At 40.0% G+C, this 16,964-nt stretch overlaps 1 protein-coding gene across 5 annotated transcripts in view; it reads right to left on the bottom strand.

The window, feature by feature from the left end:
- Positions 1-15,777, bottom strand: part of UGGT1 (UDP-glucose glycoprotein glucosyltransferase 1) — a 51,461-nt gene extending 35,684 nt beyond the window's left edge. For 2 of the 5 annotated variants that reach the window (XR_007506323.1, XM_049802634.1), the window contains exons 1-11: positions 15,655-15,777; positions 12,660-12,798; positions 10,134-10,216; positions 9,444-9,574; positions 8,466-8,578; positions 7,151-7,325; positions 5,745-5,841; positions 3,950-4,028; positions 3,645-3,745; positions 2,667-2,766; positions 1,489-1,549 (exon numbers count right to left, since the gene is read on the bottom strand). Coding sequence is in view for 4 of the 5 variants with exons in the window: in XM_049802634.1 (XP_049658591.1) it covers positions 1,489-1,549; positions 2,667-2,766; positions 3,645-3,745; positions 3,950-4,028; positions 5,745-5,841; positions 7,151-7,325; positions 8,466-8,578; positions 9,444-9,574; positions 10,134-10,216; positions 12,660-12,798; positions 15,655-15,751 (1,176 nt within the window). In the remaining variant the exon portion in view is untranslated. Of the gene's footprint in view, positions 1-1,488; positions 1,550-2,666; positions 2,767-3,644; positions 3,746-3,949; positions 4,029-5,744; positions 5,842-7,150; positions 7,326-8,465; positions 8,579-9,443; positions 9,575-10,133; positions 10,217-12,659; positions 12,799-13,145; positions 13,282-15,124; positions 15,375-15,654 lie in introns of those variants that run through there. The other 3 variants (XM_049802636.1, XM_049802637.1, XM_049802635.1) reach the window with 3 other exon arrangements.
- Positions 15,778-16,964: the final 1,187 nt, after the last annotated feature.

Genomic DNA, 16,964 nt, shown 5'->3' with positions numbered 1-16,964 from the left:
TTTTATTTTGCACTCTATCCAGACTGCCCTACCATGTATATTTTAATTGTACAAATTTCTGTACAAAAGCCTGTACAAAATTCCCAAGTGGTGGGGTTTTTTTTATAATGCTTTGCTAATGTGATGTACACAACAGAGCTGTTGAAACATTTTTCTGCAAACACCAGAGCCTACTCAGTGACATCCAGAGGTACCTCATAACCTGGGTTTTTTTATGATTCTGTTCCAAAGCCTATGTAGACTTACTTGGATAGCTGTTAAATTTTATTCGTTCACTAGTTTCACTCTCAAAGCACCACCATTGGAACTATGTCCTCCACATAATATGAAACATTTGTAAGCCATGGCAGAAGGTTTCGAGTTTGTTCTGTGACTTGTAAGCACCAATGAATTCAGATATATAAACACTACCTCAAATTGGGTAATGAGAACTAAATTTCTTCTGCATCCTTAAAACTGTAAGAACATGCTTAATGTATTTGCTTTTCAAGCAATAGCTTTCTAACAAGCTACGTTCATCCAGCTTGGACATTTTAAAATAATCTAAAAATATAACTACATTTTGACTCTAATAACTTCCACTAAAAAGCACTCACACTTTTAATATTTAGTTGCTTTTGAGAAGTTCAGAATACAATCAAAACCTAAAATCAGTAACTTGAAGTCAGCCTCTTTTTAACTATTACCCAGGACGAGTAGTGCTATGACATTCAGACTTTACACAGTAGCTATACCACTCAAACAAGAACTAAGTCAGAGACTGAAAGAAGGCCACTGGACAGTCACAGTTCTACAAGAAACACACTAACCATCTCTATACAACTTTAGCTGGCAAGTCATCACTACAAATGTGTTACTCAGAAACAAAGTAAAGATGGATGTTACACAGACATCAAAATTTCTACTGCTTCATTTTTGACATAGTCCTGTCCTGTAGATCAGATTAAGACAGTCTGCATGGAAATCCTAAGAGCACCTATGCTGTATGTTTTCTGTAAATAAACATTTTCCCCCAGGTTAACAATATAGTATTTTCATTGTATTTAAAGGTAATTTTATAAAGATAAATAAATACAGTTACCAGATTCTGAGTTCAGATACCAAATAGAAGCTCACTTTCATACACATTAACAAGTGCTTGCCAAATAACTATCAGAACAGTTTACTACTGTGAACAACCATCATAGGAGTAGCTCTGTGAACAAAATCCCATAGCATCATTCCCCAATACAGTGATCTCACTCAAAGAATTTATGACCAATATTTTCATATTTGAGCAAACAAGCTAAATTATGTTCCTAATCCATGTTTGAAAATCCACTACTTCTTTACTTCCCAGATGCATACTACAACACAGTTGTGTGTGAAAATACCGGGTCATTATTTTAAGCAAAATGTAAATTTTTAAATAGAATCATTATTTTGAAAGCTTGAATTTATGTTAAAACCTAAGTGCAAAAGCACTATGTTCCTTTCTAGAAGCATTACCTTTTGGTTCTCTTCAATTTCTGCTCTGAGTTCCGAAGAAACAACTGTTTTTGTTATGGCTCTACAAAAATAAAAACATCATGTTGTGAATCATCTTTCTGTTTATCTAATGGGTAGATTACTTATCTACTTATCCTCCTTTTTGCACCTTATATATAAATATATTTAGTCTCCTAGTACAAAGAGCTGCAATCAGAAGCACTTGCACTTTGTGGTAACATTAAACAGTAGGATGGACTGTTTTTTCTTATACTGTATAATTCAACAGAACATAAAAAATGTTAACCACATGCCAACTCTCAGTGTCTAATTTCACATTAACCATAATAGAAGTGGGCAGCTGCCAGAAAGGTAGAGGTGGAGGCTGGCAGCAGAAAATAGGGGGATTTCACTCCACATTGTGGGTTCCCATTCCTTTCCTTACATTGGATCCAGTGATTGCATCATCACAGAATCGGTGAGTACAGTTCACAGTTCAGACTAAAAATGCAGTGAGTGTGCAATGCCTACCTTAAGAAGCTGTAAATAGCACAATCTTAACATCAGTTAGTGGGAAATAAGACCAGAATTCAGTTTCTTTTTACTCTCAGGTATACCTCCACCTACTCAAAAAGGAGCTCCTATAATAGGACCTCACAACCCAGGTCATGGAATTTGTCAAAAAAGAAATGTATTTCTAGACTGGTTGGGCAGGCCAGATTCTGACTGAATTTCTTGAAATTCATTTAAATGTGCTCAAAACAGTCATTCACAAGTGCAAAAAACAGTGGAATTGCATATCAGTCTCTGACAAGGGATTGACTGGGCTGTTTGGCAAAGTGGCTCCCAGAAGAAGAGTAGGATCCAGTGAATAGATAAACCTTAAAGCCACCAAACAGAAAACCTATCCAATAAATTCTTGAGGATTTCATGCAAAAGGTTCAGAAGCATTTCACAACAAGATAGCATGCGTAATTCTGTCAAATTTTCCACCAGTCTACATCAACTGCCATACAAGAAAAACACTATAAGATCCTCTTTGTAACCATAGGCTGAAGAACTTCTCTGCATAAACATTGCCCAGCATTTGCTTCCATCTAAATGGAAACTCAGACATTAACCCAACCAATGCTGCCTGTCTCAGGTTCTGCTCAGAAAAAAGATAGTAAGAAAACTTCCTTCATAATTATAAAAGTCACCTGGCCTTTGTAGGAAAGTTCTGACTGAGATCTTTCATGACCATCAAACCATCCACAGGGGGAGCAGTCAAAATGCGAGCAGCAGTTTGAAAACTTAAATCTAGAAGTGAAAAAATAGAGGTCAAGAACTCTAAACTGAAAACAAGCCAATGCAGAGTCATCTTAACTTTAGCTTTCATCTTTTTTTGCTTATTTGTTACTTATGAAAATTCATTTTCTATCTGTGCCTTTAGATTTTTTTTTTTTTAAATCTTCTTCCTTGTATTCAACTTCTATTGGTTGCCTTCAAGTAAGTAACCCTTTCAAAATGAACCAATGTATCCCGTCTATAGGTAGCTTCAACGAGTCCAGACTATCACCTTTTTTTTTTTTTTGGCTGAGGTGGGAGGATCTGCCCTTCAGAAGGGATCTGGGTACTTGTTTCACAAGCTAGAAATATGAACAGCCATCTGTTGGACATAGATAGGCTCTCTGTGGCTACAACACATGTTCAGCATTTCGAATTACTCTTTCAGAGGACGAAAAGCCCTTCCACAGGCCTCTACAGATGATTTCCAGGGAAAAAGGTCAGAGTTGCATGCAAATGCATTTGAAACACAGTTTTTCTCTGGTGTTGAGAAATCTCAGCTTTCCACACCAAGAACGTGACCATGGAAAGAAACTTTACATTTCCTTTGCTTTTCTGCTTTTAGCAGATCATACAAGTAGTCAGTTTAAGAGCAAGTGGCTTACTGTACTTCACAATATAGAAAGCAAACCTCATTTCAGAAGTCCTGTGAAACAATCTCTCTAAAAGCTATTTCAACAGGACTCTTACAAAGGCGCTTTAGAAAATCCAGCATTTTCCAATGTAGGAATTTACAGTCAAACTCTCTCCACTGTACACAGCCACTAGCAACCTCATTTGCTTAGAACACAAGAAGATATGTTTACATTAAGTTTTTGCAGTACAATACTGAAAGTCTTCATACAGATTACCTTGTAACTGCCATACTTTCAATGGTGCCATTTCATTGGTACTTTCCACAAGGTGTCTTCTAAGCTCTTTCAGCTCTTCTGTCAAGTCAGGATACAACTGCCTAAAATGATATGAGGGTAAAACTTCTGTGGTTTCCTATAAGTAAATCTGCTGCTAATTCAAAGAAACTTAACATGAAAAGGTATGCTGCTGACACGTATGGATAACCCAGACATTTAAAAAACAATAACAAAGCAAAAGATCAGCATCTCTCCATCAAGTTTTTTGATACGACAAAGACCAACAACTTACAACTGAGTTTTACCTTAGTTTTCCAAACAGAAATCCTTGCACTTCATCAATAGGGTCATTTTCATCTATTACTGTAGCATTAACATCTGTGCCTGTAGACACACAGAGAGGATCACTACTACCAAGCTATCCAGAAACAGTTCTCGCACTTATTTTGACTAGTTTAACAAAACTACACTGCAGTAACCAAAAAGAAGAAAGGGCAAGTTTCAGGTTTACTTTTATACCTGTATCCAAGAGATGTTACCTTTATAAATGAACACAGTAACAGCTGAAATAAAACCAAGTTGGATTATTGAGAAGGAAAAGCTTATGATGAGTGGAAATCTCAGAGACCTATGCATTGCAGAGGAATTCACTAGGACCTAGGAGCTTTCAGGACATGCCAGCTTTGTAGAGTAAGTGCTAAGCTTCAGTTGTGAATACAACCCTGATTTTAGCCCAAAAATACTTGATAAAAAATAGTATCTGAGTAAAGTCCAATTCTGGGCTTACCCATCAAAAAGAAACCTGTGCAAAAGACTCACATGATCTCCTAACTAGCTGGACACAAGCCAGCTCCAATCTAGATGTTTTATGCTCAAGTCTAACTAAAGGTCCTGACCTCTTAGATGAGTGTTTGCTTCTGGACAAGCCAAAACAGCACAGGCATGAAAAAAGACTGCCTAGTCAGAACTCGCCTGGAATCAGACAGGAGCTGAGGAAAACCATGTACCTTTAATGTGCAGCTTACTGTTTATGAGCTATTTACAGCTCACAGCAATGCAAGTAGTTTGTCCATTTTGTAAAACATTCTAGGTTATCACATCAATACTGGTATAAAACTTCAGAAGTTTACAAATAACAAATCTTCCCCACAATTACCTCCCCCACACACACACCTGAAGAGACAAAGGCCTCCAATGCCCTATTCTACAAACAATATCAGGGCTTTTGCATGCCTTTTTGATGATAGATTAATGGAAATTCTCAAAGTAATAGACATCTTAAGTTGGATCACCTCCTCTACTGTGTTAGTTGCTCTTAAAATTAAATACTTTTGCAAATATAGACCAAAGGTTTTATGTGTCTATACTCTAGATGGTTGCAAAATATTGAGTCAGAGTTTAGATCTGTATCTAGAAGCTGATAAAACTGCAAAATCCTGAAGAACCCAATTCAAAACCCAAGTTCTGTTCTCCACAACTGCTACCTTGAACTAAAAAAAACAAAAATAATTTTTTTTCTTTTACTTAAGTCCAAGAGAAAAGCAAGAAATTCTGGGGGTTTGCGTGTGTGTGAAGGTCTAAATAAAAAGTATACCTGCACACACAGATTACCCTAACAAAATACTTTTGGCAGGTGCATTAGAGTTTGCAAAACAGAGATCAGTGTTCTAAAGAAAGTGGCAAAAGCAAAAAAATTGTGCTAAATTCTATGTTCTGTTTTCCCAAAGAACAAGACCAGGAAACACAATCTGCTCTGAGGATGGATAAGCTAAGGCAAATTAAGGTAGAGAAATTGCTTTACATCTGCAGAGCATTTGGTTATCTGGTAAAAAATTAGTTGCATTAGTAGTGCCATCACTAGGATTTAGTCCAGAGTCACAACTCCATTGTGCCCAGCATTTCACAAAGACAGAAGACAAGATGGCAAAGATATGCTTCATAAAGAACATAATCTCAAAAGAGAATGGAGAAGTGATTTCAGAGCTGAAGAAAGAAGAGTATCTGCAATTCAGACAAACAGTCATTCATATTAAGAGAAATATAAAGTTATCTTTGCAAAATTAAAATGTTCACACTGAAACAGTTAAAATAATAATTCACCTTTCACTTGTGTATCATCCTTGGCCTTATACTCTGTACTTTTAATAGCCAGTTCCACACCATAGCCAGAGAGGTAGACTTTTTCTTTACTGGGATTCTGTAAGGAAAAGCAAACAGTAAAATATTACCACTCTTTGTTTTGATGTACAAATTAAAAGCTGCCATTTCCCAAAACTAAGAAATGTCAATCTGGTACACATTTCAGACATAACTGGTAATGCATAAGTGAGAAACAAAAACAACGAGTGATTCTGCAGTAATACACTGTAGTTATTATACTTCCTATTGTATTTCAACAAAATTTTTGAAGTTCAGAGAGTAAAGATATCTCTGTGAACAAAAAACCCGCCGAAAACCACAAAGCAAAAAGGAACACAAAACAATGTTTTCAGGATTCAGCGTGTAAGCCAATTAGAGCAGGACAGACTCTTGTCATCAGATCAGATAGAGGAAGGAGAGGAACTTCAACTGTGATGTTCAAAAATGAAACGTTCGCTGAAGAGTTACAACACAGAATTTAAAAAAATGGATAAATCAGTGACTCAAGAGACGCATAATTAGTTCTGACTTTAATGGGAAACAAACATGATCACTTGTTAAAAGTATTTTGAAGTATACAGGAGTCACACAACTGTGTCAAGATCTATTGTGTAATACACCTCATTTTGAATGTAAATACTCATCCCAACACTGATAAACAAATTACTTTTTAAAAGGAAAGAGGTGTATGCAATGTATGACTTTATTTTATCACAAGTGCAAATGTTACTAGAAGTGAACTAGCTGATGCTTTTTTTGCATTCAGGTCTGGCTACTTACTTGCTACACTGCAGGTTTTAGAAACATTAAGCAATATTCAGGAAAAAAGTAAACCCCAATTTCTCAGAGCTTTTGAAAAGTAGAGTTAAACTCTAATCCAGTGGTTATGGGCAATTTAGAGGAGGAAGATGGAAACCAGGATAAATTGCACTAGGACTGCTAAGTGGTTTTGTAATAAAATGGCTACAGAAACAATGCCTTTCATTTGAAAATGGTACCTTAAGGTTAATCCCTGCTTTTCATATCAAGTAACTAAGCGGCCTGACTGTGGAAGGATCTGACTATCTAGTTCCTGTAATCTAATACAGGTAGAGCAACTTTTTTTTTTTTTTCAGATTAAACTCCAGAATTTATCTGGCATTTAACTCTGCATTTGTAAAATCAAATTATCCTCTTATTTAAACAATTGTGAGATTTTAAATATTCTGAATTCCTCAGCTACATGCAATAAAAAATAAACTTTTGAGTATTCCAAATAAATACCAAGCAGTAACACATTTTGCAAATGTTAATTTAAAGGGAACAAACCCAGGCCAGTTACTCTATCCATGTCAAATACCTTTGTTACAATGTGCAAATATACTTACAGCAATATAGTGTCTGAGGACATAAGTGATTTCTCCTGCCTCAGCCTTTAAAACAAGCCTCTTATGGTATCTGTAGAACTCGTCTGAGCCAACCTCAGCGTAAAGTATGACGACAGGACTTTCGGGGTTTGACACCGGGTATTTGTGGTCCCCTTTGAACAAAAATGGCTTTGGCCTATGAGTAAACATTGAAGATTATCACACTGTGATTCATAGCATTTCCTCACTCAAGGCAAGACACAAAATTTCTTTTTCTCATGTTTAATCACTGTTACTGTCTTCAGTGAATACATATGTCAAGTTATTCCCACATTACCAAGGTCAGAAGCAATTGATGCATGTTGATAAAAATGGACATATGAAAACGAAACAAGTAGTGAGGTGCTATTTTGAATCTACTATGATCCTTATTTTAAAAATTAACCACTTCCCTTAAATTTTCAATTAACTCCCCCCCCCCAATTGTGATTCATAATCTGTATTAAAAAAAAAAAAAAAAAAAAAGGCTAACAGAGCAAATGTTCCAGGAACTCAAATTCAAGAAGACCCTTACCTTGGCTTAGTATACCAACAAGAAAGTGAATGAGAAAATGATTTTCAACTTCTGTTTATAAATTTTGTCTAAAATACAATGGAATATTTAAAATATTCCCAGTGAGTCAGAAGAATAGGATGTAAGCTATAGATGTGATATGTCTGCACATTGACAAAAAAACCCTTATGCTTACAAAACCCCAGACTGCCAAGATTACTATGAAGATAAGCAGAAATTTAAGGTTTGTTTGTTTTTTAAAGAGGTATTATAGTTTCTTTTTATTACTAAAAGTTACAATCAAGTTCTGTCCTTGTAAAGAAATCTGAATTTGAAATATATTGTGTGGTAATAGTTTTCTTCGTTAATGCTGAGAAAATTATATAGGGAAGAAATAATATGCATGCTTCAAGCCATTCATGAAACGATCTCCGTTATATTAATTATCATTTTAATATGCAGCCCAGCTCTTTATTTCCCTACATACTGAAGACCTTCCTGAGAATTCCTACTGTCCTTCAATAAATTGTTTCCAACTTTTCCCATGCACTTGGAAAGCATTCCTCCTCGTAGCAGAATATCAAAGAGCAAGGGATAAGAAAACAATCATTCCAATCTGGATTATAAGAAACAAGAGACTGCCACTTGATGCAAGCAATGGACAGTATAAATCAATATTGAAGAATGTAGAAACTACTGGTTTATTACAATCTCTTTGTAGCAGTTAGTCTAACTGGGTTAAATTTTAAGAGCTAATCCAATGATAGGAAATTAAGCAAATACCTTTCTGAAGCTGCCTGTAAAAGGTTTCCAAGAGAGTCAAATTCACATGTCGTCTCACCATGCACAGCAAAAAATAGGGTACAGCCTTTTGGTGGAGGTTCATCTGCTGCTATCTGTATTAAAATATTTGTAATAAAGTAGGTTGAATGTTTGCCCTTAGAACAAGTGAAAATGGTAACAGCATAGCTCTGTATCAATTGCTCTTCTTTGACTTCCTAAATTCTAAACTAGTACTTCTTCCCTGCTTATTACATAATCTAAATGCAAGGTAAAAATTGCAAAATTGACAATTAAGTCTTAACTTATTATAAATAGTTTTCCAGTCTATTACTATTAAGTGTAATATTAGTTCCATGTGCAAAAAGCAAGGCTTGCAACTGGGGGGTTTTTGGTTGGGTTTTTTTTTTTTGCATTACACATCAGAAACCTCTATATTTGTTAAACATCAAATAATAAAATTATTCCAGATAAAAAAGGAAGATGTCTTCTAGTATTACTTAAATAAAACACATTATAATGTGAGACAATTTGCAATGAACTGTATGATACCCCAAGTTTGAAAGAGAACGAGAGTACAACAAACTTTCATTCATGGGTTCTAATCATTAGAGCTATATATTCATGGATTACTACCTTCAAGTAAGTAAAACTGAACAATGGGAACAGCATCACAAGTACCAATGGAGCCATAGGGATTTTCCTCATAAAAATCCTTATACCTTTATTAGTGCAGCAGGCATCAAAGATACACAGACATTCCAAAATCCAAATTCTTCAGTCTACTCTGGACAAATGGATTGAAATTCGGTACCCAATGAAATTAGAATATACATGCACTTTTCAGCTGAGGTTTATGAAGCACTTTATCAAAAACCGTCAACTGATTTTCTCAAATGTCTCCTTACACAGCTCACTCCTTCCTGGACCTTACATAATGCTCTACAAATCATTTGAGGAGTTCCCCTGTGCTGTACTAACCTGTTGAAAAGCTTGAACTGTTGCAGAATAAGAGCGTAAAGACAAGGAAAATTTCAACAAATTCTGCTGCAAAGGTGACAGGCTCTGACAGGCTACTTTCAGCATTTCATGGTAAGAAGAATAATCACTACCTGCAAAGTCAAAGTACAAGCAGTTATCTTTGTATATCATATCATTCTCATTGAAGAGGGACTTTTCATCTTAATTGTGATTTATACTAACAGAAGCCCATTACATTAATTGTAAATACGCACATGACTGTTCCTCCTCAATTTTCATTACAGCCAGTTCTACAGATGGATGAGAGTGAACTTCAATAGAGATCCATGAGAGTACACTTATATACATTCCTGACGATGCAAACATATGCTTGGGGAGGAGGGAAACAGTTAAAAGCTCCCATTTAATTTCAATTGAGAAATAAAAACACAGAGAAAAAGCATTTATAATATTTTATACTTCACGTTGAAAAAGAAACTGGCAAGCAAAACATGTTTCAGACTTGTCCACGACAGCTTTTGTCAAACAGATATCCAAAAGCCTTGCGCACTTCACAGTAAAAACATCACTGAAATCAGTCCTCATCTGACTTAGTATTATACTAACACAGCGGAAGACAAAACATTTTAGTATATTTTTCAACTATGTCAACTATCAGTCTTCATCAAGAAGAATATTATGAAAACTTACCATCATATTCAGATGTCTTAATATTTTGACTGGCTTCAACAAAATTCCAGAATTTTTCTTGACCTTCTTCTGATAAAAATTCACTGAGTAAGAAGAAAAGAGTTAGCCAGATCTATGAATTTTCTCTCAAGTTACAATTCTAATACTTTGTGAAGCTTTACAGAAAGTTAGCTCCTACCGTATGTTTACCTATATCAGAAAACCATATGTTACTAGAAAAAGCAGACCAGGAAAGCTAAAAAATAAAGCAACCCAAACAACTATTAGTTGCAGGCCAGAACAAACACGTAGTACATGAAAGAAGTTTGTAAAGCACCTATTAACCTCTCAAAGACCACTGACAGACAGCAGTGCACATGCTGGGAGCTCTCCTCCCTAATACATATGTTTGCTAGCTATCTTTTAGAAGAAACATACATTTTTTGTTTACTTTGCTGTAACAAACTGTAGTTTGTTGGAACTACTAGCTTTGGTGGGGGTTTTTGTTTGTTTGTTTTTAAATGAGAAAAAGGAAAAGTCACAGCTTCAAATAATGATGTTGTAATTCACCATATATTAAGCTTATGATTAAGTAGGTATACAATGTTAGACAGTAAAATAATTCTCTAAACATTGTGAACATCAAATACTTCATCATGTCTAAACCTGTAACATGCTTTACATGCTAAAGGATGCTACAACACGAGATTTGGAGCCTACTACCTGACCCAATAGCTTGTGTGTTCATTTCAACCTGTTCTGACCTAAGCTGGTAAGTACTTCTTGAACAATGGGGTAATGAATTGCAGTGCTGGGCTAAGTAAATTGAACAGGAGGAATGGTTTTACACTGCAGTGCTGTATCATTCTGCAGTTCACCCCTACTGACCTAAAGTCTTTGAATGTAATGGTTAGGTTATATATCAAGCCTGTGGTACATTATTTTAATTATTTGCTTACTATTTCACAGTCTCTTACGGTGAGCTTTTCCCCAGCAAAAGTCTTCCATTGTCAGGGTATTTAAATACTAGCATTAAGACCTGAGCTTTGTATTTTATTGCTTAAGGATTTTTCAGTCTTCAAATTCTACAGAGAAGGTTACAGAAAAGTAATTTCACCCAGAGCACGCCTATCCTACCACCCAAAGCCGTGCCCATCTCAATGAAACCCATCAATGCTCAACTATTTTCATGTGAGCCAGTCTGCCCGTCATGGTTTAACCCCAGCCAGCAACTAAGCACCACACAGCCGCTCACTCACTCCCCCCCATCCAGTGGGATGGGGGAGAAAATCGGGGGAAAAAAAAAAAGTAAAACTCATGGGTCGAGATAAGAACGGTTTAATAGAACAGAAAAGAAGAAACTAATAATGATAATGATAACACTAATAAAATTACAACAGTACTAATAAAAGGATTGGAATGTACAAATGATGTGTAGGGCAATTGCTCACCACCCACTGACCAACACCCAGTTAGTCCCTGAGCGGCGATTCCCTGCCCCCACTTCCCAGTTCCTATACTAGATGGGACGTCCCATGGTATGGAATACACCGTTGGCCAGTTTGGGTCAGGTGCCTTGGTTGTGTCCTGTGCCAACTTCTTGTGCCCTGGCTGGGCATGAGAAGCTGAAAAATCCTTGACTATAGTCTAAACACTACTAAGCAACAACTGAAAACATCAGTGTTATCAACATTCTTCGCATACTGAACTCAAACCATAGCACTGTACCAGCTACTAGGAAGACAGTTAACTCTATCCCAGCTGAAACCAGAACACAATGCCATAACACAAGCAGAATTCCGTATTTGGCAGCACCCTTAATTGATACAAAATTAAGCGCACACACTTACACAAAAATCTAGGAAATCCTATTTTGCATAGACATCTCCAAAGTAGAATACCACAAAAAGAAATTATGGGGACTTCTAAAGTGCTAAGTAGACTGGCAGTGAAAGGACAGCATTTTGCTTTCTTTTTTCAATAGCATCTTTTTTTTATTAAAAAAAAAAAAGTCTTTAATACCATAGAAAAAATCTCCCCAGGCTGACTTGCACAACTCTTAACAAAGCAGTTGACTTTAGATAATCAATCCACAACTCACATGAACAAAGGTAAACTCAAGCTTAACTGAGCTAAACATACACAAGCAACAGATACATATCAAAACCTACAGTCATTACTGAAGTTAAGTCTTTTACTGTGGAATCTTACAAATACCATGCTAAACCTCTCAATCTAGTGCTTTGAGTAAAAATTCATAAGGCAAAAAAATACTATGGAATTATTCATTGTTATTCATGTTTTTTTCTAATGAACAGTGAAAGAATTTATCATGCAAAAAACTACTATCTCCTTTAAAATATTCATCCCATCTCCCCAAGCACAGCAATAATCATGTTCAACTAAGTATTATTATTGCTAATGAATTAGTAACAACCAGAATCCAAAGTACCACAAATCAGAACCCAAAGCACCACAAAACAAATGAAAAAGAGAACACATTACCTCATCCTCTAAGCATATTCTGATTTGTCACAGTGCACTTACCTTGTTTCAAGTAATAAAGGAGTTGAAGACCACTTTGTAGTTAGGGATGTTGTCACAGCCTTAGAATCTCCTTTTACAAGTGAAGAGCTGAACCAGATTCCAAGAAGTGCAATGAGTATTCCCATTTTATAGAAAAAGCCTAAAAAAGATGAGGCAAAAAAGATAGTTTTGCATTGTCTCTTTTTATAAATACAGAATCTCACATATCCAAATATATTAAACCATATTTTAAGATTGAGACAAGGATTTTAAGATCTGACTCCTGAGCTGCCATTAAACTTAAATCAGTTCCAGCTTCCTCTATGTTTATGCTTTCAAATAAACTTGCTTCTGTTCTAGGACACCCACATCATATACTGCTTGCTTTCAGAAGAGGTATTACAAACTGCCTATCTCAAATTAGGTGGAAAACGAACCCACTCTTCATTTTATGGGAGGTACAGTCACATTTTGTATTTGCACAGGTACACCAACTAGTGTACTAACCAATGTCAGAAGAGCCAGGCAAGGTTAAGGTTCCCTAGTCAGCCCTTTAGGTTCTGCTGGGTACAGCGGACGACTTCTCTGGGGAACGAAGAAACAAGCATTTCCTGGATGCACTAAGTACCACCAACTTTAGAAGCTGAAAAATGAAGGAAATCATGAAGATAGACTCAAATGATACAACTTACTGTGAGAAATGAGCCAGGGGCAGGGGGAAAGGGGAAGGGCAGAAGCCATTTCTTTGTTGCCCTTCATGTCTACTTTCTTGCCCATATATTCTCTGACCTATTCACCATAACACAGCTGTGTGGAACGTCCTTGCCCACAACTCTTAGGCTTATGGAAGACTTGAATTCTCCTGTTAGCTTTCCATTCCAGTCTCCAAAAATTCAGGGTTTTTTTTCCCCTCTCTGACTAAAGTATAATATACACCCAGGCACTCTCTCACTTCCTAATCCTTATTTGTCTGGATAACTCATTTTCCATTCGTCCCCCAATTGGAAAAATAGGCTACTCAAATTCCCAGTATATCACACCTAACAACCTGCCCAGATCTAACTCATGTCTCTTTTTCATAATGATCTTAATATAAAATATAGTCTTTGCGTATGTGTTGTATATCTGTAGCTCTACCTGTGTGTATACATATAGATAAAACAACCTCATCCTATTCCCTTTAAAAATTTACACTACTCCAGCTAAACGTTCACCAGCAATGACTCACCCATTGCTCTTCCTGTACCTCAACGTCCTTTCTTTCAGAATAAAACCAGAAATGCCCTGCTATAATACACAAAGAGCAACTTGCTCATCTGCACACGACATTTGTTTTACGCTGCACCCATGAAGCAGACAGATGGCATTGCATGACACAGAACAGTTACAACTACCACTCGCTGTGTGCAGAGGAGGAAGCTCAGTCAATATTTGTGGAGTGAAACCTTGGCTTCTGCCAAGCACAACAAAAAAACAGGTCTGCAGTTCCTCCCAGAATTGGGTCCTTCTTATTCACTGCAAATCATACACAGTAGTTTGGAACATGTAAATGAATATACTGTACTGCATTCTTATGACTAAAACTCCTAGGCTGCTCTCTCACGCCAGCTTTCCTATTCTGTGAGAGACTGTAATAAAAGCCTTTTTCTATATGAAATAGGAAAAAAAAAAAAGACATTTGTCACCTGACACCCAGTTTAGCAAACTGAAAACCTGCAGATCAGAAATATCTACACTCCCTGAATAGTAACAGCCATAAAACAAAGGAAAGACCAGTATCTCAAGGAAAAATAAAAATATACCACAGAGAACAGAAGAGGTGAGAGGCACAGGAATGAGCATAAATGACATGAGGAAATCCAGCTGTGTTCTGTGTGAGGTAACAAAGCAAAAACCAATCTGAATAAAGACACTGGAAAGTGGATTTTTTTTTTGAGCCTCATTTGTAAATATGGTTTGAAAAAACTCCTTATTTCTCCTCCAACTACTCAGTTTAAAATACGGTTGACTTCTGGAAACTTGCACACCCAGGCTTAGAGAAAGGAATAAATCATCCCACAGCCACAGGTCCTGCCGGATGGCAAAAGCACTGATCTCTGCGATGTACTGCAAGGTCTGCCTGGCAGCAAGCAAGTGAAACACACCACTTCAGAGAAGGGCAAAGGAAAAAAGACCTACGGCTTGGACAATGATGCCAACTCCCAGCGTCAAGGCCGCAACGCTGAGTGAGGTATCTGTCTGCACCTAGTATTGTAAGCGGTAAAGATCACCCGGAGAGCTTCTGCAAGCACGTCTTTCTTTTAAAGTGCAGCTATCGTGTTGCTGTACTACAGATGCTGAAACTAAAACACGGCATTTCACTGATTAGTTCTACATTGCACGCTCAAAGAGGTCTGACTAGGAATAATTTGTTCTAGCTACTGGCCAACACCCAGCGTGCTTTCAGAAGAACGTCGCACTACACTTCCGACGCACGGCACACTAACCGAGTAGCGGCGACGCAGATGCTGCTGCCGACTCGAATAAAACCAAACAAATTGGGACGTCTGTTCGTTAATGGCGAAGGGCCTTTAACCCCGGAGCGCGGCCTCTGAAGCTCGCCAGTCACTCACGGCCGCTGAGTGGCCGACACCAGCGAAGCGCAAAGGCCGCACGCCGCTCGAGGGGCCCCGCCACCGCCGTGCCGCAGCCGTGCCGACAGCGCAGTGACGCTCCTCTCCGCAGGGCTGAAGAGGGCGGGGGGAACGGCGGCTAGCGGTGCCCGGCCCCGGCCGCCCGCTCCCACCCAACCTGCCCCGCCGTAACCGCCGCCGGGGCCGGCCGAGCCCCGCACGGCGGAGGCGCCCTGAGGGAGGGAGGCGGCTCCGCGACACCGCCGGCCGCTCACCACGCGCCCCTCACGGGCCGCGGCCGCCCCGCCGCGCGCCCCGCCGCCTCAGGTACCACCGCCGCCGCGCGCGCCCCCTCGCCCGGTCCCCTGCCCTGTCCCGCGCGCGGGTCGCCGTGGTAACCGCACCTGCGAGCGGCCGCCACGCTCCCTTCCGGCTCGTGCCGCTCCCGCCGCTTCCGGGGACGCCGCTTCCGCTGCCGGGCGAGAGGGGCCGCAGCGCCATAGAGTTATAGCGGGGCAGCGCCAGACTGTCACCTGGCTGCCATCTTGGGGGGTGTGGGTGTGTGTGGGTGTGTGTCTGTCTCAGCGGGCGGCCGTTCCGCCCTCTCCTCCCGCCGCTCGGCGCGGGTCTCAGCCCGCGGGTGGGAGGGCCGGGCCGGGCCATCTCATCTCGCCTTCCCTTCAGCATCCCGTTCCCGGCATCGCCCGTGGCCGCCGGCGCCTGGCGCTGCGCAGCCCGGAGCCCGCCTCAGCCCGAGGCGGGGGCCGGGTCGGCGAGCCCCGCCGCGCTGCGGTGAGGGCGAAGGCGGCGTTACCGCCGTCCTGCGCGTCCGCGGAACGGGCAGCCCCGGTAAGGCGGCAGGCGGGGCGCGGGCACGTTTCGGGCGAGCCGCCTGTTACCCCCCGAGGCCGGCGGCGAGCGGGGCCTGGCTGGCGCCGCCGCGGTTCTTCTGCCGCGCTCGCCGGAGCCGGTGGCCGCGAAGAAGCCGCGTTTGGTCCGACCTGCGAGCGGGGGCCCTGGGGAAAGCAGTGCCAGCCTGCCGTGGTGCGGTCGGTGGAGAGTCCCGTCCCCGAGGTAACGACCGTGGCCCGGCCGGCAGCCGCTCCCTTCGCCGTGCGGGACGGGGGGAAGTGGTCTGGGTTCGAGCGCTGCTTCGCTGAAATCCCACTGCCTTCAGCGGCCTTGTGGCAGGGTTCTTCCTTATCGCACACCCCCGCACGTATCGGCACACTGTCAACCACATGCCAGCGGTGGGGGGGCGTGCCACATCTTAAAACGTGAGACCAGTTGTGTTGGGTCACTACGGGCCGGTGTGGTCCAAGACTACGTCCCTAGCAAAGTCATGGGAGCATGTAGGTAAGAGTGTAAGATCAGGGCAAACAGAGAGCAATGATTTCTCCAGAATGTTTGTGCAGTCTCAGTTTAAGAAGTAGGTAATGCTAGAGGCAAAGGTGGAATCAATGTTTCTTTCCTTAATTGGTCTAGTTGGCAGCCTCTCCTCTTGAAAGGAGTTCCACAACTCAGTTGCGCTGTGCAAAGACCAGCTTCTTCCACTCGCTCGTTTGTTTACAGTGTAGATATGAGGGGAAATTGAAAGCACTATATGGCGGATAAAACTAGTTGTTCTTTATTCATCTTCTCTATACTTTTTACAGCTCTCCATCAGAACTCCCTCTGAACTGTCCCTTTTCCAGCCCAAAGATGCCAACTCCAT

The sequence above is a fragment of the Accipiter gentilis genome, chromosome 6, assembly GCF_929443795.1.
Source record: "Accipiter gentilis chromosome 6, bAccGen1.1, whole genome shotgun sequence".
Classification (NCBI taxonomy): Eukaryota; Metazoa; Chordata; class Aves; order Accipitriformes; family Accipitridae; genus Astur; species Astur gentilis.
This window is presented reverse-complemented; position numbering and strand designations above follow the sequence as displayed.